Genomic DNA, 20,629 nt, shown 5'->3' with positions numbered 1-20,629 from the left:
CACCCATCCTCAGATCCTGCTCTCATCTGCAGCTGGACTGCAGCATGGAACATTTCTCTCTTATCTACCTGTTCCCAAACACCCGGCATATGGTAGTGACTCCAGCAATGTGCAGCTCCAGCCTGTGCCAGTGGCTGCAAAGCCACAGGAAAGCAGCTTTTTCATGAATTCATGCCACACATTGGGCACCAGATGTAGCATGAATTCTCATTGGTCTTAATAATAAAAACCTGTAGTCAGATATCAGGGTGAAAACTAAAAGATTAGAGAAGCAGAGCAGCCAGCCACTAGAAAGATTTCTTACCTCTGCCAAATACTGAGGCCAAGGAGGGGGCAATGAGATCCTATCTCTACCTACAAATCCTCAGACTGAATGGGCCGAGTTCCTGTCTCCACCCCACCTTATCACTTCCTCTCTCCACCCAACCATATCACTTCCTGTCTCCACCTCCCTGGTTCTGGGATTAGAGGTGAGTGCTACCACTGCCTGGCCTCTAGTGGCTACCTCTGCCTTATGATTTTCAGGCGTTTTATTATTTGGAGTACAAAAAAAAATCACCATATTTCCCCCTTTTTGTCTAAAATAAAAAAGGTTATAACTAATATAAGAAAAACTATATACAATAAGTGCAATAACTATATACAATATATACAGTCAAGAATTACATTAACAATGTTCAGTCCATTAACATTTGACAAATTCAGAGAAAATACTCTAGTATTTACTCTAGTTTGGTGAGTCCAAAGTGTTGTACCTAATTCACCTTCTATCCTAATTTGCATTATCACAATTATCTTTTAATGTTTCTCAACCCTATGCACTTTACACTTTTTAGTGAGTTTCTTTTCTGAATCTGTAACAAGTAATACAATAACTATAGCTATCTAGTCTTCAACTCCCTTAGAGACCCAAGAAGGAAGTAATATTGCCTAAGTAAACAGGAAGTGCAAGCAAGTGACTTCCAAAAAATATGAGAAATGACAGAAACAGCTGGCTGCCTGGACAGTCACCTGACGTTCCTCTGCAACATTGAGGCATCCATCTTTGGCCTACAGACTGAGAATATCTGACAGACTTATCTGTGAAACAGGATTTTCTGAAGGGATATTCTATCTTTAAAAAAGGACTGGCAAAATTTGGCAGTCCTTTCCTTTGTGTCCTGCTTGTCCCATTTGGACAGCATACTGTCAGCAGTCAAGCTAATTTTGCCACAAAGAAAGTAAACTCCATATGGAGTTCCATCAATACCCATCATCTTCTCTGAAGTCTCAGACATGTCTGATTGTCATTAAAAAAAAGAGTCTATGTTATTAAAGCATCTTAAATGTCATATTGTGTAGATGTCTGAAGTATTTGAAGGCCACCTGTCTATCTAAAATATATCTGTTTGACCTTGAAAACATACATAACATGATTACAAGTTTAATTGTAATAGGTGAGTAACTACTAACCTGGATTTCTTTATTATCCTAATTAGATGCTAATAATAACTTTCAGAGACTAGAAATTTGCATTGTATTTTTAAATGAGATGTATAAGTCCAATTGTGGGATGACTCATCCCTAACAGGCTTGAGGGCCAGACGGCCCAAGCAAGTAAAAAAGATACTTTCTGAGAGCCATCTTGGGTCTGCCTGATGGTCTTAGCAACAGCAGCTGAAACATGATCTGGAGGTGACCTGGACTAATGAGAGGCAGCCATGTCACACCAGCTGATGCATATTCATCAGACCTTCCCCTAGGGTGGGGTGGAGGGTATATAAGTCTTGCTTCTTCCTGAATAAACTGAGCTTGTTTCAACATTCTCCCAGAGTCTGTGTGGTTTGACTCTGCACCTACTTGGCCCCCGCCCCCAAAGGGAATAACAGCAAGGACCCTGCTACAGTACAATACCTTGAACAAGATTAGAAATGTAAGTACAATATGTTCTAAAAAATATCTCAACTTTGTATCACTATACAAAGATCCATATTAATGTAAAATATTTAAAACAAGTAGTTGCTTTTTAAAAGTAGATTCCATGATCTATTGTTTTATCTTATCATATCTATATCTCCTTTTTTTAAAAAATCTATCCTTTTATTCTATCATACTGCATTCCTCTTTTTTCTTTTCAAAACAAGAACCCCAAATCTAATATCCTTTGTTTATCTTTTTTCCTGACCATTACCAATATCAGCTTGTAACCAACCACCCTAAACAATGACAACTATCCATAACCCATTGGAAGACAAAAAACCATCCATCCCACCTCTTGGGAATGTGGGCATCATGTCTGAAAATTTCTGCTGTCTGGGGGTGACAGCATCTTTAGGGGATCCTGAAAAGAAAAATTTGGGTTAATTCTCAAGTCCCGAGAGAGGTAACTGTAGAATTTGTTGTTTAGTCTCTGTGTAATGGGAAAGTGCAGGGCTTGTCTCAAATCCTGGCTAGAGTAGTCTGTAAGACTAGAGTAGTCTGTGAGACTGGATCATCTCAGCGAGCAGCCTTGAAGCTGTTCTGGATGCAGAACTCAGAGGAAACTTGCAGGATAATGTACTAAACCTCTGAAACTATAAGCAACCCCCAATTATATGCTGTCTTTTATAAGAGTTGCCATGGTCATGGTATCTCTTCACAGCAATAGAACAGTGACTAAGACAGTGGTCATGGTATCTCTTCACAGCAATAGAACAGTGACTAAGACAGAGATCATCTGTCACTCCAAGTAACAGTCACAGTTGTCTCATATGAACTAACAGACTCAAGAATCTTGGGTGCTGGAGGGAGACTCCTTCACTTCATAACTCCTTTACTTCACAACAGATTCCCCTTCCTCTGGCTCTCTAGTCATACCAGCTCAGGCACTAGTGTGTTTGTGTGTGTGTTTGCAGAATGTGTTCCAGGAACACTATGCCTGAAAAAAAACATATTTACAGTTACATCATCTTTTACCCTCTGGCTTGTCTGCTACATATAAGAGGATAGTGGGCTGTCAGAATGATATAACATGTTATAAAATCATAAAAGAAAGTAAATACATCAGGTGGTGGTGGTGCACGCCTTTAATCCCAGTACTCGGGAAGCAGAGCCAGGTGGATCTCTGTGAGTTTGAGGCCAGCCAGGTTTATAGAGTGAGATCTAGGACAGGCACCAAAATTACACAGAGAAACCTTCCCTTGAAAAAACAAAAAAAAAGAAAGTAAACAAATTTACAAGGTAGAAAAGTTTGTTCTTACTATGAAAGATTAAGATGTTTCTTTTATACAATGCAATTTCCAAATACATGATTTATATAGAACGCAACATATGAAGGCACATATACCTCAAGATTGCAAAATTTCAACCAAGCTTTTGATTAAATCCTTTCCATAGATGAAAGCAAGTATATAAACACTTTAAGAGGGTTAGTTGTCTCTCTTTAATTGATTATCCTCACATGCTGATTCTGCGTGCATAAGTATAACCACCATCATAATTACCATGTCTACAAAAGATTGCAAGTTGTGGTGTTTGCATTATTTCTCATTACAGTGATTTTTTTTTGTATTCTCTGCTTGTTTCTTTTTATTTTTCATTGAAAATATACTTAGAATTTCAGTCCCAGCAACTGGCCAGCAGGTAAGAGTCCTGCAGGCAGGCTGCTCCACCACAACCACAACCACCACCCATTGGACTCTGTAACCTACAAGACCCATGCTGCCACATAAACCCACCAAACTTGTCATCATCCCCCTGGCCAAACATCCCCCACAACATCAGCAACCTCTAGAGGCACAAGCACCACCTGCACCAATTGGAAGAAAAGGCGAATGACTATTTTCACAGTTAAACTGCCCCAATCTCTAGGTCCTAAGCCCCAGAGCACATCTTGTGTCCCTCCATCTCAGATCCAGGAGCCAGCCAGGAGGCAAGAGTCCTGAGGGCAGGCTACTCCACTACCGCTGCCACCCATTGAATTCTGTAACCTACAAGACACACTCCACCACTCAAACCCAAGAAACCCGTCAACTTCCCCATGGCCAAACATCCCCCACAACATCGGCACACTCTAGAGGCACAAGCATCACTCACACGAATAGGAAGAACAGGCACAGTCAAAACCTATACCAATTGGAAGAACAGAACCCATAGGCATAAGTAAAGCCTATACCAGCCAGAAGAACTGGACAATAAACTGGATCTAGGCACCTAAATCCCAGCAAACCTCACCTGAGACAATGCTACTCAACCTGACAATAAGCCAATCACCAGAAACCTTGGCCATTCAGGCCAAAAGACAATAAAGGAGACAGACAACAAAGGAGTAAAAGACCCATCCAACAAAGACATCACAAGAAGTAACACCTATATCTATAACTATCCCAAACCCAGATGGGTAAGCAGCAGTGTAAGAATACAATCAACAACATAAAGAGCAATATGACACCACCAGAATCTAGTGGTTCTACAACAGCAAGACTGGAACATCCCAATGCAGATGAAGCAGGAGAAAACAACTTTGAAAATAACTTTATAAAGATGATAGAAGCCCTTAAAGAGGAAATGAAAAATTCCCATAACAAAAATGAGGAAAAGATTAAACAAAAATTTGAAAGAAATCAATAAATCCCTTCAAGAAAGCCAGGAAGTAAAACAATCAAACCGGTGAAGGAAATAAGCCAAGACTTGATAATTGAAATAGAGGCAATAAAGAAAACAAAACAAGAGAATTCTGGAAGTGGAAAATCTGTGTAAATGAACAGGAACTACAGATGCAAATATAACCAACAGAATACAAGGGATGAAAGAGAGAATCTCAGGTATTGAAGATAGTATGAAGGAAATATTTTCAACAGTCAAAGAAAATGTCAAATCCAACAAATTCTTAACACAAAACATCCAGGAAATCTGGGACACCATGAAAACATCAACTGTAAGAATAATAGGAATAGAAGGAGAAGACTTCCAGCTCAAAGGCACAGAAAATATATTCAACAAAATCATAGAAGAAAACTTCTCCAACCTAAAGAAAGAAATGCCTCTGAAGATAAAAAAAGCATATGCAACACCAAATAGACTGGACCAAAAAACAAAAGTCCCCTCACCACATAATAATCAAAAAACACTAAACATACAGAATAAAGAAAGAATATTAAGAGCTGAAAAAGAAAATGGCCAAGTAAGATATAAAGGCAGACCTATCAGAATTACTTCTAAATGGAGACTCTGAAAGCCAGAAGGTTCTGGAAAGATGTTCTGCCAACACTAAGAGACCACAGATGCCAGCCCAGACTACTATACCCAGCAAAGCTTTTAATCATCACAAACAGAGAAAACAAGATATTCTATGACAAAACCAGATTTAAACAATACCTAACCATAAATCCAGCTCTACAGAAAGTATTAGAAGGAAAACACCAACCCATAGAAGTTGTCTGTACCCAAGAAAGCACAGGCAATAGATAATCTCACACCAACAAACTCCAAAGAAGGGAAACACACAAACACTATCACCACCACCAACAAAACCAAAATAACAGGAATTAACAATCACTGGTCATTAACATTTCTTAATATCAGTGGACTCATTTTGCCTATAAAAAGACACAGGCTAACAGAATGGGTAGGAAAAAAGGAAATCCTTCTGCTGCATACAAGAAACACACCTCAATGTCAAAGACAGACATCACTTCAGAGTAAAGGGTTGGGAAAAGATTTTCCAATCAAATGATCATAAGAAATAAGCTGGTGTAGCTATCCTCATATTTAACAAAATAGACTTCAAACAAAAGTCAATAAAAGAGATGGAGAAGGATATTCCATATTCATCATAGGAAAAATACAAGATGAAGTCTCAATACTGAACATCTAGACCCCAAATACAAGAACACCCACATTTGTAAAAGAAACATTACTTAAGCTTAAATCACACATCAAACCCCACACACTAATACTGGGAGACTTCAACACCCTACTCTCACCACTGGATAGGTCTGCCAGACAGAAACTTAACATAGAAATAAGGGAACTAGCATATGTTATGACTCGAATGGACATAACAGACATCTATAGAACATTCCACCCAAACACAAAAGAATATACCTTCTTCTCAGCACCTCATGGAACCTTCTCTAAAACTGACCACACACTTGGCAACAAAGCAAATCTCAACAGATCCAAAAAGATTGGAATAACCTTCTGTATCTTATCGGATCACCATGGCTTAAAGTTAGAATTCAAAAGCAACACCAATGGCAGAAAGCCTACAAACTCATGGAAATTAAACAACACTCAACTGAATCACCACCGGCTCAAGGAAGAAATAATGAAAGAAATTAAAGACTTCCTAGAATTCAATGAATATGAATGCACAACATACCCAAACATATAGGACACTATGAAAGCAGTGCTAAGAGGAAATTTCATAGCACTAAGTGCCTACATAAAGAATTTGAAGAAATCTCATACTAGTAACTTAAAAGCACATCTGAAAGCTCTAGACCAAAAAGAAGCAGACTCACCCAGGAGGAGTAGGTGACAGGAAATAATCAAACTGAGGGCTGAAATCAACAAAATAGAAACAAAAGAGAACAATACAAAGAATCAGTTAGTTCTTTCAGAAAATCATCAAGATAGACAAACCCTTATCCAAACTAACCAAAAGGCAGAGAGAGGCTACCCAAACTGACAAAATCAGAAACAAAAAGGGAGATATAAAAAGAGACAATGAGGAAATCCAGAGAATCATCATGTCATACTTCAAAAATCTGTACTCCACAAAACTGGAAAATGTAAAAGAAATGGACAATTTTCTGGACAGGTACCACATACCAAAATTAAATCAAGACCAAATAAACAATTTAAATAGACCTATAACCTCTAAGGAAATAGAGGCAGTTATCAAAAGTCTCCCAACCAGGAAAAAGAAAAGCCCAGGGCCAGGTGGTTTTAGTGCACAGTACTATTAGAATTTCAAAGAAGAGCTAATACCAATACCCCTCAAATTGTTCCACACAATAGAAACAGAAGGAACGTTGCCAAACTCTTTTTATGAGGCTACAGTTACCATGATATCCAAACCACACAAAGATGCAACAAAGAAAGAGAATTATAGACCAATCTCCCTCATGAACATTGATGCAAAAATACTCAATAAAATATTGACAAACCAAATCCAAGAACACACCAGAAAAATTGTCCACCATGATCAAGTAGGCTTCATCCCAGAGATGCAGGGATGGTTCAACATACAAAAATCTATAAATGTAATCCACCATAAAAACAAACTGAAAGAAAAATCACATGATCATCTCACTAGATGCTGAAAAAGTCTTCAACAAAATCCAACATCTTTTCACCATAAAGGTCTTGGAGAGATCAGGAGTATGAGGAACATACCTAAACATAATAAAGGCAATATACAGCAAGCTAACAGCCAACATTAAACTAAATGGAGAGAAACTTAAAGTGATTCCACTAAAATCAGGAACAAGACAAGGCTCTCCACTCTCTTGATATCTATTCAGTATAGTAACCAAAGTTCTAGTTAGAGCAATAAGACAACAAAAGGAGATGAAGGAGATACAAATTGGAAAGGAGGGAGTCAAACTTTCATCATTTACAGATGATATGATAGTCTACACAAATGACCCCAAAAATTCTACCAGGGAACTCCTACAACTGATAAACAACTTCAGTAATGTGGCAGGATACAAGATTAACTTAAAAAAAATCAGTAACCTTCCTATATACAAATGATAAATGAGATGAGAAAGAAATGAGAGAAACATCATTCTTTACAATAGTCACAAATAACATAAAATATCTTGGAGTAACTCTAACCAAACAAGTGAAAGAACTGTATGACAAAAAATTTAAATCATTAGAGAAAGAAATTGAGGATGTCAGAACATGGAAAGAACTCCCATTCTCTTAGATACATAGTACAAACATAGTAACAATGTCAATCTTAACAAAAGTAATCTACAGATTCAATGTAATCTCCATCAAAATCCCAACACAATTCTAGACCTCAAAAGAACTAGACTCAACTTCATATGGAATAACAAAAAACCCAGGATAGCCAAAACAATTCTGTACAATAAAGGAACTTCCAGAGCCATCACCATCCCTGACCTCAAGCTCTACTACAGAGCTATAATAATAAAAACAGCTTGGTATTGGCACAAAAACAGACATGTGGATCAATGAAATGGAATCAAAGTCCCGGACATTAATCAAAACATCTATGAACACCTGAATTTTGACAAAGAAGCTAAAATTATACAATGAAAAAAAAGAAAGCATCTTCAATAAATGGTGCTGGCATAATTGGATGGTGACATATAGAAAAATGCAAATAGATCCATATCTATCGCCATGCACAACACTCAAGTCCAAATGGATCAAAGACCTCAACATAAATCCAGCTACACCGAACCTGAGAGAAGAGAAAGTGGGAAGTAGCCTCAAATGCGTTGGCACAGGAGAGTACTCCCTAAATATAACACCAGTAGCACAGACACTGAGAAAAACAATTAATATATGGGAGCTCCTGAAACTGAGAAGCTTCCGTAAGGCAAAAGATGTGATCAATCAGACAAAACGGCAGCCTACAGAATGGGAAAAGATCTTCACCAACCCCACATCTGACAGAGGGCTAATCTCCAATATATATAAAGAACTCAAGAAACCAGACATCAAAATACCAAATAATCCAATTTTTAAAAAAGGGTACAGATCTAAACAGAGAATTCTCAACAGAAGAATCTCAAATGGCCAAAAGACATTTAAGAAATTACTCAACTTTCTTAGCCATCAGAGAAATGCAAATCAAAATGACACTGGGATACCATCTTACACCTGTCAGAATGGCTAAGATAAACACCACTGATGACAGCTTATGTTGGAGAGGATATGGAGTAAGGAAAGTACTACTCACTGCTGGTGGGAATGCAAACTTGTACAGCCACTCTGGAAATCAGTATGGCAGTTTATCAGAAAATTGGGAATCAACCTCCCTCAAGACCCAGCAATACCACTATTGGGCATATACCCAAAAGATGCTCAATCATACCACAAGGTCATTTGCTCAGCTATGTTCATAGCAGCATTATTTGTAATAGCCAGAACCTGGAAATAACCTAGATGTCCCTCAACCAAAGAATGGATAAGGAAAATGTGGTATATTTACACAATGGAGTATTACTCAGTGGTTAAAAACAAAAAACAAAAAACAATGACATCATGAAATTTGTAGGCAAATGGATGGAGCTGGAAAGAATCATCCTGCGTGAGGTAACCCAGACCCAGAAAGACAAACACGGTATGTACTCACTCTTAAATGGATATTAGATGCATAACAAAAGATAACCAGGCTACAGTCCACAACCCCATAGAAGCTAGGTAAAAAGGAGGACCCTAAGAGGGACACACATGGAGGGGCCCAGGAAGGGAAAGTAGTTAAGATCTCCTGGCTAAATTGGGAGGGAGTGTAGAAGAGAAGGGATGGGAATAGGAACAGGAGGGACTGAGATGGTCAAGTGGAGGGAGGGACGGAGAGGGAGAGCAATGAAAGAGATATCTTTGTAGAGGGAACCATGAGGGTGTTAAGGAGAAACCTGCTGCTAGGTAAATCCCCAGGAATCCACAAGGATGACACCAGCTAAGACTCCGAGCAATAATGGAGAGGGTGCCTTAATTTCTCTTATGATCAGATTAGTGACTACCCTAATTGTCACCATAGAAACTATATCCAGTAACTGATGGGTGCAGATGCAGTGATCCACAACCAAGCACTGGGCTGAGCTCCTAGACTTCAGTTTAAAAAAGGGAGAAGGGATCACAGGAGCAAATGAGATCAAGATCATAATGGGGAAAACCACAGAGACAGCTGACCCAAGATGGTGGGAACTCATGGACTCTGGCCTGTCAGCTGGGAAACAGGCATGGGACCAAACTAAGCCCTTTGAATGTGGGTGACAGTTATGTGGCTTGATGTGTTTGGGGAGACCCTGGCATTGGGACCAGGACTTATCCCAGGTGCATGAAATGGCTTTTTGGAACGCATCCCCTAGGGTGGGATACCTTGCTCAGGCTTCACACAGAGGGGAGGGAGAGTTGGTCCTCCCTCAGCTTAGTATGCCAGACTTTTTTGACTCCCCAAGGGAAGCCTTACCCTCTCAGAGGAGTGGATAGGGGGTGGGATGAGGAGGGGGGGCAGGAGAAGGGGAGAAAAGGGGAAGTAGGTTTGGCATGTAAAATAAAAAACCTTTTTTTTAAATAAATCAATACGAAAAAAGAAATGCTATGTGACAGGAAATTAAACGAATTTACAAAAAGCCTTTCTAACAACAGACATGCTGAGAAAGAAATCACAGATACACTCTAACTCATAATTGCCTCAAAATACCTAGTAATAAACCCAGTGAAGGAGGTAAAAGACCTCTACAATAAAACTTTTAGTATCTCAATAAACAGACTGAAAAAGACACTAGAAAGTGAAAAACTCTCCCATTCTAATGGACTGTTACAAAGAATATTGTGAAAATGACCATTCTATCAAATGCTATTTACAGATTCAATGCAATCCCAATTAAAATGCCTGCAACATTTTTCACAGAAATAGAAAAAATCCTAAAACTTATATGGGACCATAAAAGATCCCAGATAGACAAACCTATCCTGAGGGGAAATAAATAAACCTGTGGGGATTAACATTCCAGATTTTAGGATTAAATTACAGACCTATAGTAATAAAAACAGTGTGTTAATGGCTGGCACAAAAAGAGACCTGTAGATCAATGAAACAAAATAGAAGACCCACACTTAACTATAGCCATCTGATATTTGACAAAGAAACAAACAAAAAGATACTGGAGAAAAGATACCTTGTTCAACAAATGGGGCTGGAAAAACTGGGTGTTACATGTAGAAGAATGAAATTAGACCTATGTTTATCACTGTGCAGGAAAATTATCTCCAAATGGATAAATGAAACCTCAATATGAAACCCGAAATGTTAAAAGTGCTGGAAGAAAATGTAGGCAGTACTCTAGTGTATGTAGTTTGGGGAAAGTATTTTCTAAATAAGATTCCATTTCACCAGGAATTAAGACCAACAACAAGTGGGGAAACAATACTCCCTATAAGAGCTGTAGAGTATCTGGAAGAAACTCCAGTGCCAGGCATAGAATCACTGTTGTGTGAATCCTAAATGGTCTTATAGTAAAAACCAGAGCCAGATATTAGGGTGAAAGCTGAAAGATCAGAGAAGCAGAGCAAGCCAGTCACCACCTCTTACTTCACCAACTCCTCAGTCTGAAAGAGCCTGTGTTCCTGTCTCTTCCTACCTTATATTCCTTCCTCTGCCCAGCCATATCCCTTCCTGTCTCAACCTTCCTAGTGCTGAGATTAAAGGTGTGTGATCCCAAGTGCTGGAATTAAAGATGAGTGCCACCACTGCCTGACCTCTATGGCTAACTCTATGGCTAACTGTCCTCTGATCTTCAGGCATGCTTTATTTCCTAGATTACAAACAATATATCACCACACCTCCCTCTGTAGTTGTTTTCCAGGGGATTATAAGAGACTCCCCAAACAAAATAGGCTACTGCTATTACACCTGGATGTCTCTTAGAGGTAGAAGGTAATTCGCTATTGCTAGGGACACCATACGCTTCAGACACAGTATTTGGGGGATTGAAGCTTGATCTCATTTGAAAGCCTCCTTGAGAACTGGCTTTCAAAATATTGGAAGGTACTATGCAAGCTGCCCAAAAGTGAAACAATCAATAGTCCTACCCAGATGTGATGCCTATGAATCACAACAACGACTAGCATGGCAAGACACTTCTAAAGATGCAATAGTAGTGTTAATATCTTGGCAGTAACCAACAACTCCATACTTGGGCTTATCTGCTCAATAGGAAAAAAAACATTCCTGGAAATGGAAAGCTAGCCAACTATCCAGGGTCAGTGAAGTCATGGATCCTAGAGGAGTACTTTATAAATAAGCGTAATTTATAATTGTATTCTAAATACTTAGCCTTATACCCACAGATAAGCACAGCTCTCACTCTCATCAAGGAAGCTTCTCTCTGTATCAGGGACTATGGGGGTCCAGCCCCTCAATAGTCCCCTCCCAGGGTCCGGGAAGAATCTACAACCAGCTGATAATTAATCTTTAATGAAAAGAAATGAATCTATGTACACAAAACTCCTTAGTTCATACACTTTATTATTCTGTGATAGTTCTCTCTGCACAGCTTCTATTCTGCTCTCATGTCTAGCTTCTTTCTTGCCTGATTTCTCTCTATATTTATCTACTGTCCCCTCTAGGTTCTATCTTAATTCCTTCATCTAGTTCTGTCCCTTCTAGGTTCTCATCTATCTAGTTCTTCCCCCTATCAGCTCCTCTCCCATCTTCTTCTCTCTCATCTGGCTCTTCCTCATCTTGTTCTTCCCCATCTGGCTCTTCCTCATCTTCCATCTCGTTCCTCTAGTACTGTCTTCTAGTCCTTCAATCTAGTTCTTCCCCATCTCAGTTTGTTCCTCTCAAGTTCTTACTCATCTAGTTCTTCCATTCTCTTTTCTCTTCTTCGTCATGTGCCCTGGAAGTCCTGGTATATAAAGGGAGGGTCCAAGCTAAATTGTGTAAAGCTATTACTTAACGTCCACCTCTCCTAGGTGGTGTCTCCTTCTGGAATTTACCGTAAGTCAGGAGACTTGTATGTGGGCTGTTATCATTGTTAGTCCTAGGAAGTTGGGCGCCCACCTGGGTGGTATTCCTGTAGTCCTTGAACGTGGCTAAGGGAGATAATCAGATTCCAGAGAAAGCCTTTCCTGAGGCTGTTCTACAAATACCTGGAATGTGTATGTCCAGAGAGTGATCAGTCCACACTGTTAGCCCTTCTTAGGGAAAAGTCAATTGGGAAAACTATGAAGGCACACATGATTTTAGTAACAGAATACAGCTGATATATAACAAGCCAAGTAACACCAAAAACTCCTTGGGATTTGGCTTCCTCTGGAGGAATTCCCTGATCCCTCCAGGTAGTGACTTTGCCATAACCAGCTGAGTTCTTATGATGTATTCCTGCGGCCTGCAGCATCTCTGTAGCAGATGGAGACAACTGCAGAAAGTTGTCTCCACACAGCTGGTCAAAATGCAGAGATTAAGTGATCACAGGATGTTCTGCCCCTATTAACCCATCTACAACATTTTCTATACATCTAAGGCTCAAGGAGCACTTCAGAAGAGGGATGGAAATAGTGTAACAGAAGATCAGGAAGTTGGCTGTGGGAGTGTATCTACTAGAAATGACAGAGAAGCTACACTTATATACCTCAATAGTACAGCTACCTAAATAAGACCTGAACAATGGCAACACCAACAGACATGCTAACATGGAAAGGGAATATTTCAAGGGATCCCACCACAGACAAAGAACTAGAGGCAACTAATGACTCTTGAGAGAAGGAAAATTAGTCTTCCCCAGGAATGAGTCCCATAACTGGTTATCCAATACCAAGTGGTCAGTCAGTCACATACATACAAGCACCACTAAATGGACTCAGCGAGTTCTATTTGTATATTTATGCATTATATATGCAACAATAATTAGAGGTCATAAGTTCGAGAGAGAGCAAGAGGAGGATATGGGAATATTTGAATGAGGAATGGGGGTGGAGGATGTAATTATATTTTAATTTTTAAAATGCAAAAAATAATTAAAATCATTAAATGAGAATAAAGATGAATAATATGTTATATCGAGATTGAGAGCATGTTCAGAAGGCTGTTATTATAGTATATTGGTAAATTGTCCTGGTTTTTTAAAAAATTAAGTATTGTTAATCTTACTGCACTAAATTTATAAATTAAAATTTGTCAGAACATAGTACACATGGTGTTTCAAACACTTGATCTGGATCTTAGAAGATCTTCTCTTCAACCAATGTGGGTACTACTGCACTTCTTTTTCATTTTTTAAATTATATCATAAAGGCATATCTCTTCTCTTAGACTGGCTTTCGTCACTAGGAAAATGGAGTGAAAGTGACCAATGAGAGAGGTCAGGCTGTCCAGCATGACCAAGAGGTGGTGAATGCACACAAGGTCCAAGAAAAGGCATGCTTCCACACAAAGGCATGCTCCAAACTGCCTTGATATTTGCAAGCCTTCAAACCGCCTTGGCCACAGAATGAAGTCCTGACCTTCCACTCTGGCTGGTCTCCCCCAGCTCCTGTCTTCCCTGTGACGCTATCTTGACCTGAAAGGACTCCGGCCAGCTCTCTCCAGTTGTTTCTCTACAGATTGGAAGTGCTTCATCCTTTGCAGAGACTGAAGATTCTCTGGGGAGGGAGAGGTGGCAGGGAGTGTTTGTTATGTGTTGGAAGAAGTCAAGACTTCTGGTCTCTGAAGGCCCATTGAGGTCCTTTTATAGTCCCAGATGCCCAGTAAAACTTTTCTGGGCTGGGTTTCTGAAGAGGCCCATGGGAATGGCTTGTAGGAGGGCATGGCATAGATAAGGGACAGATAATCACTTGAAAACACCCTGTGTCTTGCCCCAAAACCTCCTGTGGGGTTCACATTGAAGTTCCAGTCAGCAGAAGCACCCCTACTGTCACACTCTGGGTACCTCACAGAAGCACCAGCCCAGGTAACAAGGAGCCAGGAGGCAGAGGATTAAAACGGCACAACAGCAGCAATTTTTGTAGACTGCCTAGCATGGTGTTGGGGTGTAGGGCTAGAAACAAGAGTCTTAGAGCTGCCTGGGTTGTTTGCCCAGAGTGCCTTGTCATTCAGCCTCCCAGATGCCCACTTTAAGTACTATGTTAAAGGCCTTCAATAAGTGCTCATACTGATCCACAAAGAAAATGTGGATGTGTCTGGAAAGAGAAAGAGAGAGAGACAGAGAAAGGGAGGGAAAGACAGAGATAGAGACAGAGATACTGATTTACTGGCATATTGTGGGTAAAAGCTAAGATGCTGTTATACCACATACAGTGCACAAGACGTCATCAACTGTAAGAAAGTATCAGTCTTTGCTTATAGACCAATGCTGAGGTTGAGGATCCCTGCTACTGTTATCTGGCTTCCGCAGTTGTGCCCTGCTTTATTGACACTAGACCATACAAATGATTCCAGTATTCCCAAATACAACGATGTCCCAGAGTTCACCATGGATTTGCTTTATTCATTTAGTATTATTTACAAGAACCACTTACATTGTTGTGTGTATTTATAAATCGTAGCAGTGAGTCTACTGTCTCCTTCTATTCCATTTTGCCTGCCTTCTCTGAAGTTATGAGTAAGCAGACACAAAAGCAAGCCCCCTCACTAAAATTAATGCTATAAGAAACATTGTTACATGTTTGCTCACAAATAGGTTTGAAAACTATTGTAGACACTGGGGAGGAGGTTTACTAGACTACATATCATGAGCTTATTACATTTCTAAATTTTTTATTTTAGCTTTCCACCTAATTGCTTGTTTATGTGTGCAGGGAATGGGGCAGTGCATGCCATGGGGTGTATCTGGTGGTCAAAGAACTCTCATTCTACTATATGGGTCCCAGAGATCAGACTTAGGATATTAGGCTTGGCTGAAAGTGACTTTACCCCTGAACCATCTTATGGGGCTGAGCCTATAAATCCTTAATTTCCACTTCTACACTCCTAGCAGCATTTTTGAGGATTTATTATACCCCCAGCCCAGCAAATACAGGACACTTTCTGCTTTAGGGAATTTTACTTCAAACAGTAAATTCAATGGCTGGCTTCATTTCCTTCCTTTTTTTCTTTCCTTCCTGTATTCCTTTTCTTCTGATTATTCCTCTAGTGCCTTAGTAACCCCTTTCTGTTCATATCCTTTCCCATTTTTTGCAACAAAATTAATACTCACTGGTTTAACATGTTTCTCTTTTTTTCTACATATATTTCTCTTATCAGTTTTAGACAATATAATTGTCTTCTACCAATTTTCCATCTGCTTGCTAACATTATCTGAGCTATCTTGTAACCAGAGAGGCCAATGATTTGATGATTGCCTGATGTTGGTATTTTACATATTTACTCTATCATAGTCTAAGACAGTGAACTTATTCTCCTACACTTTTTCTTTATAGGTTGATATTCATTTTTCATTCCTCCAATTTGTCTGGATTCCAAGTTAATGTGGAATTAGATTCAAATAAGATTTTTGTAATTTCGTTGAAAGCATTGTCGTATCACAAATGAGTAAACAGTCTACCTCTTTCTCTTGATATGGATTGCCAAGATTTAGTGGGGATTTTGTTGTTGTTGTTGTTAATCTTATGCTTGATTTTGAATAATTCAGTACTTTTAAATCTTCTAATAAGTTTAATATGTCTCAAAGTTGTTTCAATATTGCACTTTAAAAAATGACTATGGCATTGTGTGGGAAGGGCTCAGGATCCCTAAGTTATTGAGAGCTGATGGTTGCTAGAGAGGGAAATTCAATTTTCTTTAAGGATGAGGCCCCTGGTTGAGCAACCACATTCCGGGGATGGCCCCAAACCAATGAGTATGCGAGGAGCACAACCTAGAATTGGTCGGTTATTAAAAGAAAATGAAGACGTGGAGTTGGGAGGAAGGGAGGTGAGGAATGGATCTAAGAGGAGTTCGGAGAAAAGATGAGAGTGGAATATGATAAAAAATACATTATGTATGTATATATGAAATTCTAAAAAAATGATAAAAATATTATATTTTAGAAATTACCATCTGATAAGGACATATTACATGAGAAAAAAATCTCTTGCCAATAAGAGGGAAAAATACTGACTGTTTAATTGTTTATGAAACTGGGAGAGGACAGTTCTGCTCTTCTTCCTTTTTTAGAAAATTAGTTTAGTAGCACACTTTTTTTTTTCCTCAAGGAATTTGGGGAGGTTTTTTTAAAACCGTATTTATTTACAGCTGAATCATTGAGATTTAAAATAAAATTTCACTGCAAAAGTGATTTTGCAGACATTATGTCATATAAGATCATAGACTTATAACTGTAAACTTTTTATACTTTTGTTAACATTGAAAATTTTCCTTTTGGTAAATACTACATATTTTTTTGTAAACTCATGTATATTATATAGAAGATGTTTTAAAATATCATGGGATGTCTACTGGGTATGTTTGCAAACATTGTTGTGTCTACATGAGCTCTTTCTAATGATTAATGAGCTCTTTTTAGTGATTAATGATTAATTTTTTCAATTACTCAATGTATTTCCACAGACAGAATAAAAACAGACAGCATATAGATGTCACATGTAACCCAAATATATTTTATATTTGTAAAAATATTAAATAATTTAAAACACACTCCATTTTAACTTCTAATATGATAAAAAAAAGCTGTTGCTAAAACAACTTAGACGGCTCTTAAGGGCTTCAGTTTTTATTGAGTGTAAAGAGTGAGAATGAATTCCTGAGAGTAGGAGGGACTTCAAGGGGAGAACACCCTAATAATTTTTAGAAAGTGCATTTGTATCAGGATTGAAATAATCACATGATGTTTCTGTTTAATTGGTCAATGTGGTGAGTGTCAAGACATGATTTGTGACATTGAATCATTCTTGTTTTTCAAGAGACAAAGCAAAACCACTTGACCACAAAACCTTAAGTGTGCCCTTTTCATTAACTAAGTGATGTTTTACTGTGAATTTTAAAATTGGTATGTCTGATGAAGTGAGCATATACTTTTCTTTTTCCACAATCATTCTTTATTTAGAGTTATTTCATTATTTTAATTATGTGTGTGACTCTATTTGTGTGAATATGTGCATGAATGCAGGTACCCACAGTGGCCAGGGAGGGTGTCAGATCCCCTGAAGTTGGATGCAATTGTGAGCTGCTCAAGGTAGGTGTTAAGAACTGAACTCTGGTTCTCTACAAAAGCAGTCTATAGCCCATGAACATTCTTTTCTGTTTGTTTGTTGGTTTGGTTTGGTTTTTTGAGACAGGGTTCATCTGTGTAGTCCTTGGCTGTCCTGAGACTCACTCTGCAGACCAGGCTGGCCTCAAATTCAGAGCTCCTTCTGCCTCTGTCTCCAGAGTCCTGGGATTAAAGGCGTGGACCAGTCCATGAGCATTCTTACATGGATTTAGATGAAGATTAAATTAACATGCTGAAGTGATCTAAGAAGTTTTCTCATCTTTTTGATATTTTGAAGAATAATAATAAGTGATTTTTCAAATATTAGTGGGACTCATTTGTAAGCTCACTGGGGTTACAATTTTAGGGAAAATGAGACCCAGAAATGTTCAGTAAGTTTTTCAAACACAGAGCTTTTAAATTGCTGTTGTTCTGTGCCAGAGCAGTGTTTTCATCAATGTATTTCTGATCTCATCAGCCTCGGAAGCCATGCCTGGTCAGAACTACAGCACCATGTCAGAATTTATCCTCTTTGGCTTCTCAGCCTTCCCGCAGCAGATGTTGCCCGCCCTCTTCCTGTTGTACCTGCTGATGTATCTGTTCACACTCCTGGGGAACCTACTCATCATGGCTGCTGTCTGGACAGAACGCAGACTCCACACACCCGTGTACCTCTTCCTGTGTGCCCTCTCCATCTCTGAGATTCTCTTCACTGTTGTCATTACCCCTCGAATGCTGGCTGACCTGCTGTCCACTCATCGATCCATCACATTTATAGCTTGTGCTAACCAATTATTTTTTTCCTTCACATTTGGCTACACTCATTCCTTCTTGCTCATGGCCATGGGTTATGATCGCTATGTGGCCATCTGCCGCCCCCTGCATTACCATGTGCTCATGAGCCTTCAAGGCTGTGCTCGTCTTGTGGCCTGGTCTTGGGCTGGTGGTTCACTCATTGGGGTGACAGTGACATTAATAATTTTCCACCTCACCTTCTGTGAATCTAACGTGATCCATCACTTTCTCTGTCATGTGTTTTCCCTCTTAAAGTTGGCCTGTGGAGAAAGGACAGCCTTTGCCACCATTGTTGTGATCCTGGTGTGTGTCACACCCCTCATAGGATGCCTGGTCCTTATTGTCCTTTCCTATATCTTCATTGTGGCTGCCATCTTGAGAATCCCCTCTCCTGAGGGCCGGCACAAGACATTCTCCACATGTGTATCTCATCTAACTGTGGTGATTGTGCACTATGGCTTTGCCTCCATCATCTACCTCAAGTCCAGAGGACCCCATTCACTTTACACTGACACCCTCATGTCCACCACCTATACAGTCTTCACCCCCTTTCTTAGTCCAATTATTTTCAGCTTCAGGAATAAGGAGCTGAAGAATGCTATTAATAAAAGCTTCCACAGGAATTTCTGTCAACAAAGTTCCTAAGGGTCAACTCTGTTGTTGTAAAATTAAAAGGGTACAGGCTTCCCTAGAACTCTTGAAATGATTCACCCATATGTGTCTGTGTTTGACTCCCTAGTGATTTGTTTTCCACACTTTTTCCTTTGCCTCAAGAGCTGTGGTCTCTTGTGATCTGCTGTGACCATTTGCCTCCCTCTGTCTTCATCTATGAGAGTGTCATGTATGTGTGATGTTTTCTCTGTTTTATGAAGACTTAACATTTTCATTTTTGGATATATTGTGCACTTCTATTTAGGTCTATAATTTTTAGTCGATATTCTCAAAGTGCTTTCTGTCTGTTATCCCTATTTGTAAGCCCAAGTTCTTACCTTTTCCGTTACAACATTTTATTTTATTCTCCAGATAAACAAATTGACAGTGACTGATGAAAAGCAATTCTTGTATGGGAATTTGCCTGATACTTAAGCCTGATACATTCATGGGGACAAGGAAGTATGATAGCCACATACTTGGTCATGTACATGATTCAGATTAAATGAGCAAATGTAAATATAACCAAATGGCTACTTCACTGCTAATACAGCAATAGCCAAAACGGTGTTCAAAGCTACTGTATTAGTTCTTTCCAGCTCTCATAATAGGAATATATTTAAGTATGTGGCTTACAAACACCATTTGCTTCTTATAGTTCCGAAAGTTAGGAAATCCAAGGCTATGCAAACAGCAGATTAAATGTGCAGTGAAGGCTACCTTCTTGGCTTATACCCAGTTGTGTCCTCACTTTAAAAATGGGTAAATAGTCTGACTTTCATTTCTTTTATTTGTTAAAATTAATTTGTGTGTGTGTGCCTGATGTGGGGTATGCATATGCCACAGCACTCTTGTAGAGGTCAGATAGTAACTGTATAGAGTTACTTTTTCCTTCCACCTTGGTATGGGATCCCAGCAACAAATTAACATCACCAGGCTTATGCAGCAAGCACCTTTATCTGCTAAGTCACCCACCAGACCACCTCCCTTAATTCATTAGTGATTAATTGATTTTATTAGTCAAATTTGTTCTTTACCATTTCCTTTTCATATATGGATAAAATGTGATTTAATGACTCATACTCCAACCTCTGGAAATTTCGCCTACTCTCTACACATCCTTTCCCACATTTATGTCTTTGTTTTGTGACCCCCTGAGTTTAACCGAGGCCATCTCTGTGAGCACAGGTTTGGAAATATGCACTAGAGATTGGTGAAGTTACTAGGGGTACACAACTGAAAAAAAAAGGGATTCCTCCTCTCCCAGAATCCTTCAGTAGCCAATAATTCACCAGGAAGGAACAGGGTCCCAGGAGCTCCTT

The 20,629-nt window shown here is 39.2% G+C and overlaps 1 protein-coding gene and 1 long non-coding RNA gene across 2 annotated transcripts; both read left to right on the top strand.

Annotated features, from left to right (window-relative positions):
• The first annotated feature begins 1,809 nt into the window (after positions 1-1,809).
• LOC131900763 (uncharacterized) lies at positions 1,810-15,142 on the top strand. Its single transcript, XR_009376276.1, has 2 exons — positions 1,810-1,912; positions 13,988-15,142. It is a non-coding gene; the product is annotated as an uncharacterized LOC131900763 (long non-coding RNA).
• A 3,208-nt stretch (positions 15,143-18,350) lies between these two features.
• Positions 18,351-19,301, top strand: LOC131900762 (olfactory receptor 10H28). Its single transcript, XM_059252077.1, has one exon. The coding sequence runs from the start codon at positions 18,351-18,353 to the stop codon at positions 19,299-19,301; it is 951 nt and encodes a 316-aa protein (XP_059108060.1).
• Positions 19,302-20,629: the final 1,328 nt, after the last annotated feature.

Source organism: Peromyscus eremicus, unplaced genomic scaffold, assembly GCF_949786415.1.
Source record: "Peromyscus eremicus unplaced genomic scaffold, PerEre_H2_v1 PerEre#2#chr22_unloc_1, whole genome shotgun sequence".
Classification (NCBI taxonomy): Eukaryota; Metazoa; Chordata; class Mammalia; order Rodentia; family Cricetidae; genus Peromyscus; species Peromyscus eremicus.
The sequence above is the reverse complement of the archived record's forward strand: the minus strand, read 5'-3'. Positions and strand labels throughout refer to the sequence as shown.